General features: G+C 37.7%; 1 protein-coding gene across 8 annotated transcripts in view; it reads right to left on the bottom strand.

Moving 5' to 3' along the window:
- Positions 1-21,190, bottom strand: part of Lpp (LIM domain containing preferred translocation partner in lipoma) — a 651,895-nt gene that overhangs the window by 144,917 nt on the left and 485,788 nt on the right. For all 8 annotated transcript variants that reach the window (XM_047563184.1, XM_047563190.1, XM_047563192.1 and 5 more), the window contains one exon: positions 20,818-20,944. In XM_047563184.1, the coding sequence (XP_047419140.1) occupies positions 20,818-20,944 (127 nt within the window). The remainder of the gene's footprint in view (positions 1-20,817; positions 20,945-21,190) is intronic.

The raw sequence follows: 21,190 nt of genomic DNA, 5'->3' as shown, positions 1-21,190 counted from the left end.
CCACTACAATAGTGATTGTTTAACAACGGTCAAGAATTTCCCATTGAATAAGAAAACATCCACAAAAATTCTTCCTAGGACATATCACATAAGATTGTGCATCACTGAGTCTCAGTTTCTCTCTCCTTGCGTGTCCACCACTTCTCCCTCCACTCATCCTTGTTTGGATTTGTTATGAAGTCTGCAACAGTGTCTTACTGTGCCCAACATACCATGCTTTCCTGCTCCCTCCATCTTTTGCAAATGTTGATTCTTCTAAATACAACATCTTTTTTTTTTTTTTTCTCTCTCTCTCTACTATCACCCTTTAATCTACCCATTTTCCCCATGGACTCCCAGATATTCCCTTCTTATAGCCATACGTACACAGTTCCTTTATTATATTTACAACCTAGAAAAGGATTATTTTATATTTTTAATTCTCTATCCTCTATCAGTCTGTAATTTCTTTGGCATAAAGACCTTCAAATTTATTTAAAGCTCATATTTTTTTCCAGAAAGGATTTGTAACAATTCTGATTCACCTCACCCAGGTTTATGATGGATATAGAGTAGAAGTTCTTCATAATATTCACTTAACAAACACACCAAGGAATACACCTTCTCCCTTTAAGACCCAGAATGATCTTTGGTCAATATCTTGTCCTTTTTTTGTTTAAACGCTCCATGGATGCTCAGAGTGTTCAGAAAAACTTGTGACTCTAGTAGAAAACAAAAAGTGCTTTTGATCTGGTCACCGATCTTCCTCTTAGTCTCCTTTCTCCTTCCCATATCCTATTCTTCAGTCGTGCTACTGTGTCATTACTAGACATACTGACTCACTACAGAAGAGAGAGAGAGCACAAAATCTAGGAGATAATTCTTTTGCAAGGTTTCACCATCTCTGTTATTTGTTCTGTTATCAAAGGAACAGAAATTGAAAACAGACACACAGAAAGCTATGTAACCCACAGGACTACTATTATGAAAATGATGAGTTGCTACTTAACTAGACCAAAATGAATAGGTGAAGACTGACAAAATATAATGAACTTGTCTTCTCTTGACCAAAGGATGTGCTATGGGATCACAGGAAAATTAATTGCTCTTTTCCCTTTACCTTCTACTCCTCCTACAACCAGAGAATACAGTATATTCATAGTACATTCCACTATATTTGTGGAATAAACAAGAAAACTGCCTAACATTGAAAGTCAGAAGATGCAAATTCTACGTAAAGATATGTCATAAAGGAGCTGTTATCTTGTGGAAGTTGTTGCCACTCCCTGGTATTATTTTCTTGTCTGTGCCATGAGAAGATTAAACTTGATGAGTAATTCTCAACCCATTTTTCCCTTCCATCACAACTGGGAAATATGCCACATTCAGCTAAATTTTCTCAGAGTGATGGTATTTTCTCAGTGGTGGTGGGTCTAAGGTGGTGTCGGTACTCAGAGTCCCAGTGTATGCACAAGTATTTGTGTGTAGGTGTGTGGGTTTGTTTAGCAGTAAAGTTCCTCTGGGTGATTCAGTCTTCATGTTGAGAACCGGGAAACTCAGGGTCCCTCCAGACCCAACAATTTATGATGTCATAATTCCATGTATCAGTAGAGGCAATGACACAGAACAGATAGTAGCATAAGATGTAGACTGACTGCTGAATGTAGCAGTTACTTGAGAAAAATGTCCTCATTACAAATATTTCATTGTTCAGCAATTGTTCAGGAACAGAGACGTGGTTTAAAAAAGATGGAGGTTGTGCCTCTTAAAAATCTGTGTGAGCTTGGACAAAGTCTCAGCTGTCCAAGGGCTCAGTTTTCTCATCTGTAAGATCCAGATAAGAATAACTACCTACTGGGTGGACAAGAGTAGGATCCCTAGACAAGGTGTTAGGAAATCTTCATGCTAGACCTGGGTGTCTTTGAAAAAATGATTTCCTTGTTGGTCGAAGGTTTCATGTCCAAACTAAGGAATTGGGATTCAATCTAAGGTCTTTTTCTGTGAATTGCTAATTCAAACTAGCTTTTCGAATGACAAGGATTGGTGTCTGTGGGAGTTCCCCTCCCCCACCTCTCTCTTGATTTTTACTATTTTAGCTGCTGTTTTCTTTTGTTTTTCCTGGCATGTGTTATGTTGGCAACACAAACTATTGTGTATGGATCCATGTGTTTATAAATGTTTATGTCACTATAATTGTTTATTTCCTATTTGTTTTTTAGAAATAATTTATCAAACAAAAGAATGCAATGGAAACAAATTTAGGCAGACCAGGTTTCACCAAGAGGGACCTCATAATCACAACCAAGGCACTATTTACCAGGCTACTTCCACCCACCCCTACTGCATCATTCACAATCCTCTTTTGCTGCTGAATTTTTCCCTGTGACACACCACTAAATATTTTACTTATTTATGTGCTGTCTTCTTCTCATTTCTAGAATGTAAGTCCTCAAATGGAGGTTTTTGTCTGCTTTTTTCACTACTGTTGCACCAATGCCTAGAATAGCACATGCACACAGCAGATGCTTAATAAGTACTGATGAAGAAAACTAAAACTGCTTTCCAACAGGGAGGATCTCAGACTGATAGAATTATCACTACTGAACTTTTGTTTTCTCATCTCACTTAATGATGGTTATTCGCCCAAGATAGAAACCCAGGGATAAGCCTTAACCCATCCCTCCCACTCTTCCCTGGTGCTCCCTTCTCCAGTCCCTCCAATCAATATGACTGTCTTGGGTCAGGCCATGGTTCCTTTAGATTAGTGCCAAGGACACGCAGCCTGATCTCCAGTCTCCCACATCCTCTCTGCTCCCTCTACACTTTCTCCCTATAAGACCCAGAATGATCTTTAGTCAGTATCTTGTCCTTCTCTTTTTTAAACCCTCCATGGTTGCTCAGGGTCTTCAGAAAAACTTGAGACTCTAGCAGAAAACAAAAAGTGCTTTTGATCTGGTCACTGATCTTCCTCTTAGTCTCCTTTCTCCTTCCCATATCCTTTTCTTTAGTTGTGCTATACTTTTTCTGATTCTCTACTGGTCCTATTTCTATTGAACTGTTTGTTTGAAATGCTCTTGCCTTCATGGTTTACCAGGAAAATTCTATTAACATTCAGCCCCAACATAATCTATATTACAAAAAGCTTCTCTACTTTTCCAATCCTAGTAGGTCATTGTAACTTTTTTCCTCCCATGATATCACTAAATTCCAACAATACATTTACATACTACAATTGAATTATTTGTAAGCATTTCTCTATTTTGTAGACTAGGGTTTAAAAGAAGAACCTAACAGTGCTTGGCACACAGCAGGCCTTCAATAACTATTGGATATATAAATGAATGAAGGAACAAGGAACACCACAGAGTTCCCATCTAGAAATCCTTATCCTTCTCATTTAAAAAACATTTACACATAAAATCAGATCCCAAATCCTTACCGATGACCTAAAGTCTAGAATTCTTCTAGTCTTACCTAAATAAATCTTGTGACTTTTCTTGGTTTCTCTTGACCTCAAAAGTGAATGCAATGCTGAGCTCATTCTTTCCCTTGATATCTTCTTATGTGATCTCCAAATGAAAGTCCACCTTGAGCCGAGGTCATCAGTGAGAATGCAGCCATTGCAGGCAAATTTGGATCACAATTAGATGCACACACTTGAATTGTATTTTCCTTGAGATGTCAGAGGAGATCAGAAGCAACAGCACCCCCATGTCACCTGTTATCAGAGATGCTGAGCACTGGAGGATCCAGAACAGTAGGATGTGGGATAAACTGTTCCTAGGATTGCTTCAGAGACACAAGGAAAGTTTTCTTTAGAAGTAGGGTGTCACAACAGCTGCCTGAAGACACCACACATCCAAAATTAGGAGTGGGAACTAAGTCGAAGAATCAGTTAATCAGTGTCTGGCTTCCTGAACCACCTTAATGAAATAAAATGCCAGAATTCACAGATACATTGACACTCCTGCTGATGGCCTAAAATAGCATCAACTTCCGACTGAGCGAGCCAATTGCTAGCTATTGCCATGAACTCTTCTGCCTGATGATATGTCAATAGGCTGACCTTATTTTCAAGTTGAGTTCCTTTCTCCTTGTCCTCTTTCATTTCCATCTTGGCAGTGGGACTAGACCTGATTTTTCCTAGGCTCACTAGATTAGAAGAGAGCACTACGAGAGATTGTTAAAAATCAAAAGTAACTATTTCCATGTGTTAAAGAAGGCATCACTGGATTGGGACAAAATGTGAGGAGAAGGGAGTTTCTGGACGAACACATTGCTAAAATTGCAATAACCAGGTCCAATCAAGTCCAAGAAGGAACCGAGGAATGGAAATACATATCTCAAATGCTATTAACAAAATAAGTATTGCCGTTAGCAATTGTTTCATATCACCTGGAATAAGTGGACCAGATAGGCACTATTACCCTTGCAGGAGAGCCAACACCCTGACCCTGCAGGTCCACAAACAGAGCAATGGCATATCTGGATTTCTATGGGCTCCTGGTCAATGGTGGGACCCTTCACTCACAGGAAATCAAATCATTCTTTAAAAAAAAAAGTTCCCCAAGGAGAAGTAGAGGGAGCAATGGAATAGAATTTGGCAGAAAAGGCATTTGTTAAGTAAAGAGCTTATGAATCTAATTTTTTGCTGAGCCTCAGTTATCTCATCTTCTGTAAACTATAGATACAGTTATCCTATATGTAGGGGTTAAGGGCCAGGCTCTGGGTTCAAATTGTAATTCCAATTGCTATACCCTTGGAAAATTACTTAACTTCTCTGTGCTTTAGTTTTCTCATCTGTATCTACCTCATAGGGTTATGGTCAAGACACAAATGTAAGGCAAGTGAAATTCATGGTAATTTGTAAATGCTCAATGCATGCTACTTTTATTTGAAATAGAACTAGTAGTGTCAATTTTTAGCATAAGATCATAATAGAGAAACTTATTGCAAATAAAGGTCTTGATGGAATGGCATTTAGAGAAGTTTTAAAATCTTCAAATTCTACCTCCTTATTTTGCTCTTTGGAGAAGCAAGAAAATGCAAGATAAGGAAGAGGTTGTCCTTTTTTTTTCCTGGTGATCTTATAGTAAAGTGAAAGATATAGATATGGAAACATGTATGAGAGTAATAAAGGCCATAAAAGTCATGCATAAAATATAACAGTGATATGAATTAGAAAAAAAAATTGGAAACTGGGTTCTCCAAAGGGTAGGTTATAGTATCCTTTTATTAGTACAAAATCTTATTTTTTTTAAAGCAACATTCACAAGTCAAATAGATCATATATTTGGTTCTAGAATCCAGCAGGATAAAGTCTTAAGTTTTGTTTACATAAATCACATCAGCACACCCAGGTCAGCAAGGTTCAGGGAAGCAGCAATTCCACCCTGGCTCCAGGTTTATGTTGGTTTTTTGTTCCTCTGATCCTTACCACCTGACAAAGTAACACTGAGACCAGATGTTCATTTGAGAGGGGTCAATTTCTGATTGGCCTTTAATTGTTCAATGGAGATCAAGGTAGCTTTCTGAATGATTGGGGCAATGATGACTGATGGGTCCAAAACTCTATGAATGGAATGCTTTAACAAAGGCAGAAAAAGACAATTTCAGATGACTATTGACAAATAAAAAATTAATTACATTTTTGTAGTACTTGCAATTCTCAGTTTAGTAGAAATGGACTTTGTTCTATTGAAAAACAGTCTTTGTTGATTATGCTGACGCTGTCAGTAAAGTTGTGTGGTGGCTTATTTTCTTTACATCTCTGATGAGAAAGTAGGTTATGATTCATCCAGTACAATCTGAGTCAAAATTCATTTTGTCTTTTTTCAATTAGTTCCTTTGCATTCCACATTAAAAAGCAAGAGTAGTTTGCTCAGCAAATGAGAACATTGTGGTATATCTTGGTGTGTTGCTTTCTCACACAGAATGACTGAAAAATACTTTTTATATTCTCTAATGATATTGCAATAACAAGAGAACATCATAAGAAAACACAGTGTTAATTCAAATAGAGCAAACACGACCATTAAGAATTCAGAGAAATGTTTATTACATACTAATCATAAATGGCATAAATCAAACCAGATGTTGCCTTGGGAAGAAATACTAACATCTCTTACACTTTTGGTCTTCTGTATATGGTTTAGAAAAGATTTACAAATCTATTTCTTTCTCTCTCTCTCTCTCTCTCTCTCTCTCTCTCTTTCTCTCTCTTACTCATAATAGGGATCAAAGTCAGGAGTTCCTATTTGCTAGTCAAATGCTCTTCTACTAGGCTACATCCCCAGCCCTGGATCTATCTCTTAACCTGCCTTTGGATAAGTTAGTTTTTTTGGAAAAAGAATCCTAATATGAAGACTGCTAAAAAAGTGGTTTTTCAATAATATGTAAAAAAAAAAAAAAAAAAAAAAAAGTCCCAAGAATACTCCAAAGATCAAATGTTGCCAATGTCAGAGAGAGAAGACACAGGACTGATAGGCTTCCTGACTCCAAGTCAAGTGCTCATTTCACTATGCCACCTTCCAAAAGATGAATTATTCATTTTTATGATAGGGTCGTAACATCTACACTAAACACCATTGCCACATTAATGGGTACCAATATTAATATCACTTAGCTATGCCAAGTACCATTAGTGAACAACATTATTGACCCAGGAAATCCTTAAATAGAGTGATGCTGTGGATCCAACACTAGTGCCTGGCATTCTTTATCATATTCTACAGTCCTATTTTATTTTTATTAACTGGCACTCAAAGTTGCTTTCAATGCAGTGAACTTCCTCATAAACCTCAGGAAGCAGGGAACAGTACCAAGCAGAACATAAAATGGTCCAGGAAATATAATTCTTTTTCTTCCCCCAATTCTTCTTTGAGACTCTGAAGCTAGCAGGATTGTAATTTTACACAGAGTAGCTGTTTTTCCAATCCATCTATATTATAGCATACATAGAGGACAAAATACCAAAGTGTTTGAGGCAAAGGAATTTAGGAGCAAAAGGATCACAATAGCTCATATAGGTTAATCTCCTAATATGAGAGATAAGACCCAGGAAAAAGGGATTGACTTAAGATCTACCAGTGAATCAGTGGGACAGTCTGAGGCCCTGACAGTCTGAGGGCCTCTGAAGGCTGGACACAGGATCTTTGTACAATCTCAATGCCTACAATGAAGTTGTGAGGACTACATGTGCCAGAAAAATATCTATTTTGTACCACATTCTCAACAGGTCATATAAGGGAACTCATTCCACCATGGTATGCCATCATTCTGTTTTGTTGAATGATATTCACATTTCTCAATATTTTGAACATTAGCTGGTTCATGAATGAACATTTTTTAAATTTAAAAAAAGTATTTCATTCAGAATCTTTCAGGGAAGAATGCAATTACTACTTTAATCCACAAAATCAAATTATATATATTATTGACATGTATGAAGACAAAGTAGATTTAAGAAAGTAATTGATTTAAATAAAAATATCTGGCAAATAATAGTATGGATAGTTTATACACATTGTAAGAATCATGAAAGTGCCTTAAGGACGGAAGAATGGGGCGCTCTTGATCTAGATGATTTCTACGTGCCTCTGACTTTGCCACGATTCTAAGTCTGGACAGGAAGGAGAGTAAGGGAGACTCAATAGAGGTTAAAAGCTCATTTCCATCACTCCTGCATCGTCGTCTTCTCCTTCAGCAAGTCACCCCTGTGCAGTGTTGCTGTTCTCTCTTTAGCAAATGATGTCCATTGCCAAGTAGGAGTGGAGTAATGTCCAGAACTCATACAAAGTGAAGGTCAACAGAGAACAAATGAGGACTGAGAATAAAAACATTCAGTACTGTAGTGAATCTGGAAAAATTTAATGTAGCACGACAGACATCAGAATCACCATCAGGGAGAGAATCGGAATATAATCATGAATGAAGAGAAGCTTCTGGGAATTCCTGTTTTGGGGACGACTTTGGCTACCTTTGCTTGTTTTTCTTTCAAAGCATTGAACTGTCTTTCTGGGAATGGAACTACAGGCAGTGTGTAAATATTCTGTCTACGTTGTAGGATTCAGAGGAATCCTTTAGCATTTCCCATGGCATAGGCCAGCCAGTGCTGTGGCAGAAGCCCCTAAACCTGGATGGAAAGAAATGGATTTTTCTACTGCCAATTGTGAAATTTGTTCCCCATCAAAACCCTTGGCACTAAAGGACTTAACAAATGGCTTCTCTCCTTGGCCACTGCGCTACTTCATGTCCATCATCTCCCAATGTACACACTACAATGATTGGTGTATAGTAGGCACTCAGTAAATATTTGTAGATGAATGAATCTGCTCAATTAAAAGTACAACAGATGCCTACCAAGTAGAACTCCACAGATGTTCAAACAATGGCTTTGCTGACAGTCAATTAATTATGTCTTCTGACAATTCTAATGTCACTTCAAAGTCTGGAAGGAGATAATCATCTGTGTGCTTTAGAGAAAGTGGTGGGGAAAGTGCAGTTGTGGGAAGGAAGGGTGGTTTGGAGGGGAAAAGAGTTAAGTTCTCAGTTAAGTGTGTTAAGATCAGAAAATGCATAATTAGCACTTGTAGGTTCAGGTCTCAGCTCTGTCCACGTCTTGGTACACAATCCTACACAACATACTAACTGAAACCTTTTCGCCTAATACAACACATACACCACTAGTGCTTTCTGTCCCAGAATTTCAAATTTGTTTCCACAGTTAACAGTGAAAGAATGTTCAATTATGTAGTAGGAGTCTCATTTCTACTTTTCATTCTTCTGATAAAGACATGGTGATCAAATGTTACTGAATGAGTGGGTGGCTCCTGTTTGTATCAAGACTGTATAAAACACCAGTTGTGGGTGGTGATTCATGGCCTAGAAGAGGCCAAGTTCAAGTAGGTGACCTTTCAGGACTGGTTGCTATGAACAACTCATATAAACATGGGGAAAGGGTGTTTCTTTCGATGTGATACCGTGTTCATTTGACCCAAATCTATTAGAATGGGAAAAAACTGCAGGGTTGAGACTGTTCTGGGACTCAAGAATTATAGAGCAAACTCAAAGTAGGAAAAAATGTGATTTAGTACTTAAAAAATAAAATCTAAATCACACGACCCTTCCATCAATTGATTCAGAAGACACATGCAAAAGAGATCCAGTCTAAGTGTGTTACTTCAATTTTAACTAAGTTCAATGAATGTAGCAACTATATTCTGCTCTGTTGTATATGTTCTCCAGTGCTCCCTCTTAAGTGATTAAAAATAGGAATAAGATTATTGGGCATAAAATCCTGGGTTCACTCTCCAATACTCCAAAAAAAAAAAAAAAAAGAATGAGAACCTAGGGTTAAATTCATGACTCTGTCACTAACTAGTAACTTGTGATCCTTTAAAACATATTTTTGGGGCTAGGGTTGTGGGCTTAGTGGTAGAGCACTTGCCTAGCATGTGTGAGGCACTGGGTTTGATTCTCAGCACTGCATACAAATAAATAAGTAAAATAAAGGTACATCAACAACTTAAAAATATTTTTAGAAAAAACTTATTTTCATTTTCTCACGAAATTTTTCTAGTCTGTAAGATCCCCACCATCTCTAACAGTTTATGATCTATAAAGTAATAAATAAATTCCTGTTAAATAAATGAAGTACTTCCTCTCTACAGTGTACTATATACCATGTCCTATCACAGGGAATGGGAATGTTTGCTCACAATTTTCACTTTGTAGTTCATTAATCCATTAACCCTATGAAATGTCCTCTGTGGTCAGGTGTTGTTCACGGAACAGAGATGGGCTAAACAAAAATGGTTTCTCTCTCACTCAGACTTAAACATTCTAGTGGAGAAGGTGATGGTAAGTATTAAAAGTACATATACTTGATGGAGACAATAAAAAAATGATATTGGAATCTATTTTATTTGTATTTGAAAATTATGGAGTTGGGGGAAATACATATACATAGGCACTAAAAGTTATTGATTTTTTAAATTATTTTTAAGGGCAATGTGCTCTTACCCAAGTTTCAATACAGTGTATTCAGGTCTGAGTTCACAAAAATAGCAGACCCAGCCTACTTCTTCACCTTTGTAAATAGTCCTCTCATCCTCTTTCTACCATCAGACTAATTTCTATTCTTTATTCAGAAAGAAAATTATAGCTGTAGTTTTCAAAATACTCCCACAGGTATATGACCTTGAATGACTCATTTGGGCTTTAATTTTCTGGAAAATAAAAAAGTTATTTGAGATAACTTCTAAATTTTTCTTTACTAGTGAAGTCTAAGATTCCATCAATGCTTAAAAACATACTAGCCAAATTAATTAAAAATTTATGGGTGTGAGGATGGAGCACATAAAATGGTTAGGATTATTATTTATTTAGTACTGTAAACATATACTACTCTAAGCAAACATTTTACCAGAAGTTACCACCACAAAAGGAAATACACCCAATAAATCTCATTAACTATAAAACATTCTATTCCTATGACTGACAGATAACTAAAAAAGTTGGAGAGAAACAAAACCAGGAAATCCATTTTTTTTCCCCAAAATCAATACAACCTTTTCTTTAAACCACTCATTTTCTAATTTTTCTTCCATTGTGGCTTTGGGGGCTTTAATTAATTAGGTCATTTATCTGTGAAAACACGATTCTTAAGGCCTCAGATTCAATCTGTACTGAAGGCAGCTCCCCACCTGGAGTCATTTCCCAGTTTGTAATTGACAGAAACACGTTGGAAATCATTTTCTTGTCACATAACAATAAAAACAATGAGGTACAAATTACTTAGCACCTCTCAGTTAAGACCCTCCAAGCACTTTTTCAAAGCAATCACATTGTTCCTTGTACAGAAGAAAAAGCTAAATTACAGAGTATGTTAACAGATCTATCTTATGGTCTATGATCAATCCAGCAACATGGTGGAAAGAGAACAGAATTCGGAGTCAGTAGGCCTGAGCTGCAGTACAATTCTGCTACTTATTGGCTCTGTGACTTATGGGCGCGTTGCAGGGGTCCTGGGGAGCAAAGAGCCTCTTAGTCACTCAGGTCTTGGGTTTCTTCATATGCCAAATGGCTTGTTTTGCAGGGCTGCCATCTAGCTCAAATGACATGACAAACATAAAAGTACTTTGAAAAGCATTATATGTTAGCTGTACTAACGATAGCTGGGGTAGAGGGTAGGGCTAAAAATGAGATACAGAGGCTGACTGGCTGACTCCTGAGCAACTTTAGATGCCTAAGTCACAGAATATCAGAGTTATATAGTAGCTGTGAAATATCATCTTATTATCCATTGGTTACTTCAGTATCTGTCACTATAGTCCCCAAGAAAGGGTTATTGGGTTTTGGCCCAGATTTTTCCAAGGACTTTGTTTTGTCTGTTAAAAAAAAAAAAAAAGTCCTTTCACTATATTAAATGGGAATTTGCCAGCTCCCTCTCACATGCCTTTGTTGCTAATTTTGGAAACACAAATATTAAGTCAAATTCCTTTTGCATATGGCAGTCTTCCAATAATAATCAGGCAGGGCTTGAAGCTTCCTTTTCTTAATATCTTCAACTGTACCTCAAATGATAGCTCCTAGTTTCAGTATCTTAGTCAAAGTGTTCTGCACATTCCTACTTATCAACTGGTTCAACTAGTATATGGAGGAAATGGACCACTGTCCCTCTTGTTCTGGGAACACAGTTTCTATTCATGAACATTCTTTGAGCTCCCATTTTCCTCTCCATTAAGAAGATAACTAGCACCAAGTATAGTGAGTTGAGATTTCCATTAAAGTAATGATAGCACATTCCTATTCACTCCTTTCTTCTCTTGAACCTTTGCATGTGTTAATATCTGTGCTGCCTCATGTCTTCCTCTTCTGTCCAGCTGTCTTTTGAAATGGTAAAACCTAGTTCTAACTACAACAAACTCCTGGCTTTATGCAAAAATTCTCAATATCCCCAGTAACAATGCTCAGAGATAAACAAATTCTCTTAGATAAATGCCAAGTTCTGTGAAAAGAATTTACCTAGTGCTGCTCTGAAGGCATAGTGATTCTTCAAATAGCTCACTAAACAATTTTAAGACTCACACACTTCAATTTTTTTTTTAACAAGAAGGAACAAGACAACACCATATAAACAATGCCAAGATAATTATGGCTTCATGCTTAAAAATACGCTGTCAGATATTTTCAGTCCATTCTCAGATTATTATAACATCCACTTCCAGAGATACTGTATTCCAACAGTGTTGTTTTCAGCCGTGGGTTATTCAAACCTAGTTTCTTCTCAGTCAGAACACTGTTAAAGAATCATGGTACAGACATATACATATGGGATTTTTTACATACAAACATGCTTTCTTGTTAAAGATGAATGAAAGCACAGAAGTTATAGGCTCTGTGTCAACAGGGAAAACTCTTGGGTTATTTCAAAGAGATGTCTCAAGGTTATTGAGAGATGATCACAGCTTTCCTCTATATTTTCCCCTCAAAACTGTCTGGAAAAATGAGCTTCGAAGCTGGCAACTAGCAATGTGGTCTTCCCAAATTTCTAGCAATGATACCCATTCACTTTAATAGCTAATTAAAAAATTCTCCCTCTTCTCTTTTAAATTCTGAATTGCCCTAAATTATAATAATTTATAGTTCATTACTACTTGTTCATTCTAAGCATCTATCACTAGAACTGAGACTTGCTTCAAGTACAAACATAGTTTTCCAGTTTTCCAAGGAAACAGTTTGCTCCAGGATGCAAGCACTTGAGTCAAGACATATGGACTTGCTGCAAACGATCTGGACTAAAGGCCCACCGCCTGGTTCATCCAATTAGAGAAGAATTTCCCCTGCCTCCAACTTTCTTCTGTGTTTCCTCCCTGCCCACTACAGGGCACTCACTGATACCCTGGTCAATGTAAAGAAATCTAGAAAACCAAAACAGAAGTTCAAGTAGATAGTGAATGCGAACAGCACAGAGACTTTATCTTTCCTTGGAAGACAGGGCTCAACCAAATGCTCCATTGTGGTTCATCCTCTGTGGCATTTACCTAATGGTGTCATAGAATGTTCCCAATTTATAATGAAGATGTTCAGGGGATGGCATGGAAACACTAAAACTAGGTCCTTTTCAGAAGAAATCATTTAAACATAGACCCGGCTGAGATGCAGTTCAGGGTTCTTGCTTGTGATATTTTAATAAGCACTGATTTGAGAAAAAAGGATGACTTATGATCCTCAGTAACTCACCTTCCCCCAATCAACTACAGTCAGCTAACAAGGTTGATGAGATAGTTTTATGGGTGCTATCTCCCTAAGGTACTTATCAGAGTATGGCAAAAAGTCTATGTTAAGTGCACTATCAGTTAACTCAGGATGTTAAAGATAGGTGAAATAATCATCAGAGACACTGAAGTCCAGAACACGAAACATACAGCCTAGGGCATAAGTGGTCCTTCTGATTCTCTCTTGAAGATCATGACTTCAGAAGGAAAAGGGGACATGAAATCCTAAGTCAACTGCTGACAGTCTGTGCTGACGGCTTCAGCCTTCCTGTAATGGTAAAGAATCACAACGGAGAAGAAATCATGAGTGAGTTCAGATCCTGAAATCATCAGCTATGTAACCTTGAACAATTCATTGAGCCTCTCTGAATCTGTTTCTCCATCAGCAAAATGAAGATAAAATTGTTAGATCTGTTAGTCATAGTGCAGCTGAGACCGGGCTTTTAAGCTGTGGAGTTTTAGGTAAATACCAGTTTGTGTCATCACCCTGCAGTGATCCTCATCTCACCAAGAACAGGGACACATGTGTCTGGTAAGGAAACAGACATATGGAAAAGGGGGATTTCAAAGACCCACTGTAGACATTAAGAAAGCCAAGTTCAGAAGATGGTAGGAATGACACTCTACCCACCCAAGGACAAATTCTTAAGATAATTCATATGTGACAGGTTTCAATACATTTTTGGGGAAGAGGAGTATCCTTGTAATTTTGTGTTTTACCTCCACTTCTACCTACAAATGCCTCTTTCTCTGTCTCTTATTATTTCAAAGTTAGTTGCAGACATCATGACTGATACTCCACCTTATACTATAACACATAACTCCTAAAAACAAGGATATTTCCTTCCATAACCACAGTACAATTTTGGTTGCATACTCAAGAAACAAACATTGATATATTTTCCAAAATAAAGTTTATATTAAAAATGCTCTAACTTTGCCCCAAATCCTGTATAGATTTTTGTTGTTGTTTTTGTTCATACAGAATCCATCAAGACTCATGCTTACATTTGAATGGCATGTTCTTTTGGTCTGGTTTAATCTAGAATAGTCTTTCACTACATTGACAACTTTTTTTTTTTTTTAAATTGTAGATGGACAGGATACCTTTATTTATTTATTTTTATGTGGTGCTGAGGATCGAACCCAGTGCCTCACACATGCTAGGCAAGTGCTCCACCACTGAGCCACAATCCCAGCCTACAATGACAACTTTGAAGAACTCAGGACAGCTTTCTTAAACAATGTTCCATCATCTGGGTTTTTAAAATTTCCTCCTGGCTGGATGGCAGTTACATACTTCAGCAAGACAACTACACAGGTGATGTGAACTTGTTGCATCCTATCATCTGGCACATGCCACTCTGCTCCATACTGGTGATGCTAACTTTCATCACTTGGATTCAGATGGTTTCCAGCAGCCCTCTCTTCTTTTTTTTTTTTTTTTTTTTCTATTTGTACATGGCGTAAAGGCATACCATTTGTGTAATCATAAATTTACATAGGGTAATGTTGTTTGATTCATTCTGCCATTTTTTCCCTTCCCCCCTCCCCTCCCACCCTTCCCCTCCATCTATACAGTCCTTCCTTCCTCCATTCCTGCCCCCCTCCCTAAACCCAACTCCAACCCCAACACTAACCCTTCCCACCCCCCATTATGTGTCATCATCCACTTATTAGCGATATCATTCTTCCTTTGGTTTTTTGAGATTGGCTTATCTCACTTAGCATGATATTCTCCAGTTTCATCCATTTGCCTGCAAATGCCATAATTTTATCATTCTTTATGGCTGAGTAATATTCCATTGTATATATACCACATTTTCTTTATCCATTCATCAATTGAAGGACATCTAGGTTGGTTCCACAATCTGGCTATTGTGAACTGAGCAGCTATGAACATTGATGTGGCTGTATCTCTGTAATATGCTGATTTTAAGTCCTTTGGGTATAGGCCAAGGAGTGGGATAGCTGGGTCAAATGGTGGTTCCATTCCAAGTTTTCTAAGGAATCTCCACACTGCTTTCCAGAGTGGCTGCACTAATTTGCAGCCCCACCAGCAATGTAAGAGTGTACCTTTCTCCCCACATCCTCGCCAACACCTGTTGTTGGTTGTATTCTTGATAATTGCCATTCTAATTGGGGTGAGATGGAATCTTAGGGTGGTTTTGATTTGCATTTCTCTTATTACTAGAGATGTTGAACATTTTTCCATATGTTTGTTGATTGCTTGTACATCTTCTTCTGTGAAGTGTCTATTCATTTCCTTAGCCCATTTGTCAATTGGATTATTTACATTCTTGGTGTAGAGTTTTTTGAGTTCTTTATAGATTCTGGAAATTAGCGCTCTATCTGAAGTATGATTGGCAAAGATTTTCTCCCACTCTGTAGGCTCTTTCTTTGCATTGCTGATAGTTTCCTTTGCTGAGAGAAAGCTTTTTAGTTTGAATCTATCCCAGTTATTAATTCTTGCTTTTATTTCTTGTGCTATGGGAGTCCTATTGAGGAAGTCTGGTCCTAAGCCGACATGTTGAAGCTCTGGACCTACTTTTTCTTCTATAAGATGCAAGGTCTCTGGTCTGATTCCGAGATCCTTAATCCATTTTGAGTTTAGTTTTGTGCATGGTGAGAGATATGGGTTTAGTTTCATTCTGTTGCATATGGATTTCCAATTCTCCCAGCACCATTTGTTGAAGAGGCTATCTTTTCTCCATTGCATATTTTTGGCCCCTTTGTCTAGTATGAGAAAATTGTATTTATTTGGGTTTGTGTCCGTGTCCTCTATTCTATACCATTGATCCACCTTTCTATTTTGGTACCAATACCATGCCGTTTTTGTTACTATTGCTTTGTAGTAGGAGTTGAAGATCTGGTATTGCGATACCCCCTGCTTCACTCTTTCTGCCAAGGATTGCTTTAAGCCCTCTCTTCTGAAAAGGTACCTTTTCTCCCTTGTACTTAAGTCATCTGTCAGGTGTTTTTTTTTTTTTTGATACCCGTCCCAATTCTATTAGTCATATCATAATTACAAATATTGCAAATATTCTTTATATATAAATAAATATTACAAGTAATAAGAGGCTTAAGGAAAAAAATAATACGTTTACAAATCATTCTTCTTAAGGAGGGGAAAAAAGGCTGTCATAGAAAGAAAGGGACATGACCACAAGGGAACCTACTCTACTGACACTAGTTATTTACGAGTTGTTCCTGCTGACCCTCTGATGCAGCTAGTATAGATAGAGATATAACTAACTACTATAAAGTGGCTAGCTAGAGATCTTTGAACTGAAAGCACATGATGAGCTTCAACAAATCAGCTCTTGTTTCAATGAAAACTCCAGTATTAAATAGGAAAAGAGATGGAGAAAAAAAATAGATGGGACTTGATGGGGGCTGAGGATGGGAGAGAAGCACTTTTAGGGTGGTAATCAGCAATGGTTTCCAGCTGAAAACATACCTAATGTGAAATTCAGATAGAGAGCAAAGAAGGAGTTTATCCATGTCTGCTGGGTCAAGCCCTCCCAAACACAATGCTAAGCAATCTTCCTTCTCTTGTTTTGAGACAGTCGTATCAGACAGACATAGAGAACTTCTCTTCTATCCTCATGCAAAGCCTAAGTCACACTCACCAGAGCTGACATCCACACTGACGACCTTACTTCCTGTGTCTTTCCTACCTGTCCCAGGAGCCTGAGTTCCCTGAGGGCATGTGTGTGTGTTACCCTATGGCCCAGCAAAGAGGCAGGCACAGAGACTTTGCATGGGTAGTGTTTAAAGAATGGAACAGTAAACAACAGCTCTGCTAAAACAGCCTTTGCCTCCTGAATTTATGTTGCCAGTAAAAGGTAGAGATGGCAATCGACTCAAGGCACTCTGGCTGGGAGGCCAGGGTCCTAACCACTATGCATGGGACAGGTTCCCTGGCATGGATCTCAGCAATGTGCAAGGACTTGTTAGAGAAAATAAAGTCCTTAACCTTAAGGGTTTAAAAGCCTTTTACAGATTGGTCCTGATCTATTTCAACGTTTTCCCCCAAATTTGCTACTTCCCACGTAGGCATTTCACTCCAGTGGTTTTCTTCCTTAGTATGTCAAAAGTCCCCCCATTGAAAATGGTCTCACTTCTATCCTATCTTCCTACTTCCAAATCACAACTGGCTTAATTTTGAAGACTGACTTAGAGGCTAACGACTTCATAAGACCTTTCTATTCCTGCTTCTGGACATTTCCTCTTCTTTTTCTGAATTCTCCAAGAACACTGGCTGCATTTTAATTGAACCAACTGCCATTTTCTATCTTGTGTTGTACTAAAACACCACAACTCTGCACAGATCCTGTTAGGCTTGAAGTACCTTTTACTTTATTTTTAAACTTTTTCCCCCCACCTTTTTAAATTGGTGCACTATAGTTGTACATAATGATGGGATTTGTTGTTACATATTCATACATGCATACAAAAGAACAGTATAATTTGGCCAATATCACTCCCTAGTATTTCCCCTTTCCTTTCCACCTCCCACCTCTTGGTCTTTTTTCTCTGCTGATCTCCCTTTGACTTTCATGAGATCAACCCACTCCTTGCTTTTCCTCTACTCTCTCTAGCTTCTGAATATGAGAGAAAATGTATGACCTTGACCTTCTGAGTCTGACTTATTTGACTTAACATTATGATCTCTAATTCTATTCATTTTCCTGCAAATGACATAATTTCATTTTTCTTCATGGCTGAATAAAATTCTATTGTGTATACATACCACATTTTTATTATCCATTCATCTGTTGATGGACACCTAGGCTGGTTCTATAGTTTGGCTATTGCGAATTGTCTAAGCACGTTTTAAAGGTTAAGACTCATGTCTGCTCCCAGCATTACCCAGGAGGGTGTCTGCTTTGGGATGTCTTCCACAAAAGTACATTCTCCTTTAGAAATCCTGACTGAACAAACAATATTTTGTTTATTTTATGTTCTTAGGAGACAGTATCCACCCCTTATTTTCTATCTATCTGAACCTATGCTCTTCCATAAACACTTCCCTTTTGTGTGTATGTTAGTTTTGTTTTGTTTTTGGGTACCAGGGATTGAACCCAGGAACCCTTAACCACTGAGTCACATCCCCAGCCCTTTTTTATTTTTTATTTTGAGACAGGATCTCGCTAAGTTGCTGAGGCAGGCTTTGAACTTGTGATCTTCCTGCCTCAGCCTCTCGAGCCACTGGGTTTATAAGCATGTGCCATGGCACCCAGCTTCATAAAGCCTTTCCTAAATGTGCAGCTTGGCTAATTCTCCTCTCTTCTACACTGTGGGATTTAAAGATGTAGGCCTTGAGCCTGCAACTTATTAGCTACAAAATACTTAAGATTTCTGTACCTTAATTTTCTAATCTGGAAATGATATTAGCATCTCCTTCCCAGGGTTGTTTTTCTGTGAAGATGAAATAAGTTAATTTCTGTGAAGTACATAAAATAGTGCTGCTATACCACAAACACTCAATAAAAGCTAGCCATCTTTCTTTTTTTTTTTCTTTCAAATTTTCCCTCATGGTTAGTAATCTCCATTTGGCAACGATTATTTACCAATTGGTGACACATGTTCTATCGTTACTAAGAACTTAAATTTAAATCAACTATTATTGATGGGTTTTTAATGGGCATATCTTATTTTCTTAAATAAACTGCAAGTCTCAAGAGCATTGGAGAACTCTGACTATTGAGCATGTTCTACATGCCAAGAACTTGGCTAAGTGCTTTCTATAAATATTTCATTAATTACAGTAACAGTATAAGATAGATATTATTTCCATATTATAGATAAAACAAAAATAAACCTTTAGAGAGCAAATAATTTGCTCAAATTACTAAGCTTGTATGCAGTAGAGCTGTGACAGTTACTGATTGCAGAGGTAATGATTTTTATGTTACCCAGAATGCTCAATGTCTTCATTAATAAAGTCATTGTCCATGTTCAATTTTCTTCATTGCTATTTATTTTGTTGCTAAGATATTTGAAGTTCATATTTGAAGTCAGTTTTTCATTTTTAATCTCTTCAAATTCAGAGACCTTATTTTCATTTTTAACATGCTTTGCTTTTTGTAAAGTTTATATTCCACTCCAATATAAACCTTCCTCCCCCTGCAATGACAAGAGCGTGATAGACTTTTAGTATGTTTTTATATAACTGGAGACATCCTTTGGTTTTTCGTTGTGCATTTGTGCCAATCTCCATCAACTTAATGTTCATCTTTATTGCTATGCTTCTTTGGATTAGTACTGTTTCTATTTACTAGTGTTGAAAGAAAAGCTAGAGAATATTTGCTGTACATCTTTGATTTACCAGGGTGGGAAATGGGGCACAGGCTGATGAGGGGCATGCTCATAGTGTTTAGCCAGCCGTGGGCACAGTGACCATAAGCAGACTTCTGTACTGCAACTCATGTGCTCTTCAGCTAAGCTTGACTGCCACCTGCATACAAATAAAGGCCATGTTTTTCACATCCCAGTCCCTCCCCCCTCCTGCCACTATGCGGCTTTGGGACGGTGCCCTTAGTTTCCCTTTCATTACATATTCCCAAATAGGAAGCAAGGGGGAAGACAGGAAAATAGGAAATATTTGAAGAAGCAAAAGCCCTGTGCAATTTTTCCACCTTTGAGCCTTTACTGCTCCCCGAATGGTCTTTCTCCACAAGTTCTTAAACAACTACTCAAAAAGTGGTCCTCAGATGGGCGTCTGACTAAGAGATGGTAGACACCCTGGGATGAGACAAGTGAGGACACAGAGATTAACTGTGTACAACCCATTATAACAACTTGAGTAATTTTTTGAATCTCTCAAATTTAATAAAACTTGGTTTTCTATTCCATATTTTTTGGTATTTTATATATTAAATTTATTTTTCTAGTAATTAATTTTAATTACATGCTGCAAATACATTGGTCTCTGATAGATGAGGGGGAAAACAGTCTTTACCACTTTGAGAGGCATTGGTTTAAAGGGTCCCAGTTCAAGTGCCACCCATTCTTTTATGAAACATTCCTCACAGAACTTTTAAAATTTCTAACATCTGATCATGGTCTTCTTATGGCTCTTACTACTTCTTAACTAGACTACAGTAATTATCTGTGGGTCTTTCTTATGGTTTTTTAACTATTACAACCTCCCTGACAAATTATGTGTCTATTATATTTGCATATAATTCATAATTTTGTATTCTCCTAATGGACCTGAAGTATAAAATCATATGTATGGGCTAGGGATGTAGATCAGTGGTAGAGCACTTGTCTAGCATGCACAAGACCTTGAGTTCAATCCCTAGTACTACAATAAAGAAATAAAGTGTGTCTCAATAAACTAAGAACCACGGCAATTATAGTTCAAACTAAGTAAATTACCCATTTACAGTGGTCTCCAAAACAATCACCACAATTATTCAGTGTGTGCACACCAACTCTCATGCATCCAGACTCAAATACTTTACCAGCAGAGGAAATGACACTCATTACTCAGTAAGGAAAGGGGAACAGGACATTTACTTCAAAGTCAGTGCTGAACCCCACTCACCAAAGTACTCATCAGCAGGTGGATTTTCCATGTCATATAGCATCTTTTTGGTAAGGTGCTCCAGCTCATCTTCCGGGCGGAACGAAGGGGGAATAGATGGAGGTCCCATAGGCCCTGCATGTCCACCCTGAAAGGAAGAAAGGATATAGTCCCTTTAGGTGAGGTCTAGAATCAACCAAGGCAATCAGCCTGAACAAGAGGTGTGTGCACGGGGGAGGAAAACACACTAGCTTGCTTTGTTGGGAGACCTGGAGTTTAGAAATTAATTATTTGTGTGATGTTGAAGGTAGGAAATTCTTGTTCAACATTTGTAGGAATACTCACTGCTGCCTTTATGGCCTTTTCTTTACAATAATTTTCCATTTTTCCATTT

The sequence above is a fragment of the Sciurus carolinensis genome, chromosome 9, assembly GCF_902686445.1.
Source record: "Sciurus carolinensis chromosome 9, mSciCar1.2, whole genome shotgun sequence".
Taxonomy (NCBI): Eukaryota; Metazoa; Chordata; class Mammalia; order Rodentia; family Sciuridae; genus Sciurus; species Sciurus carolinensis.
This window is presented reverse-complemented; position numbering and strand designations above follow the sequence as displayed.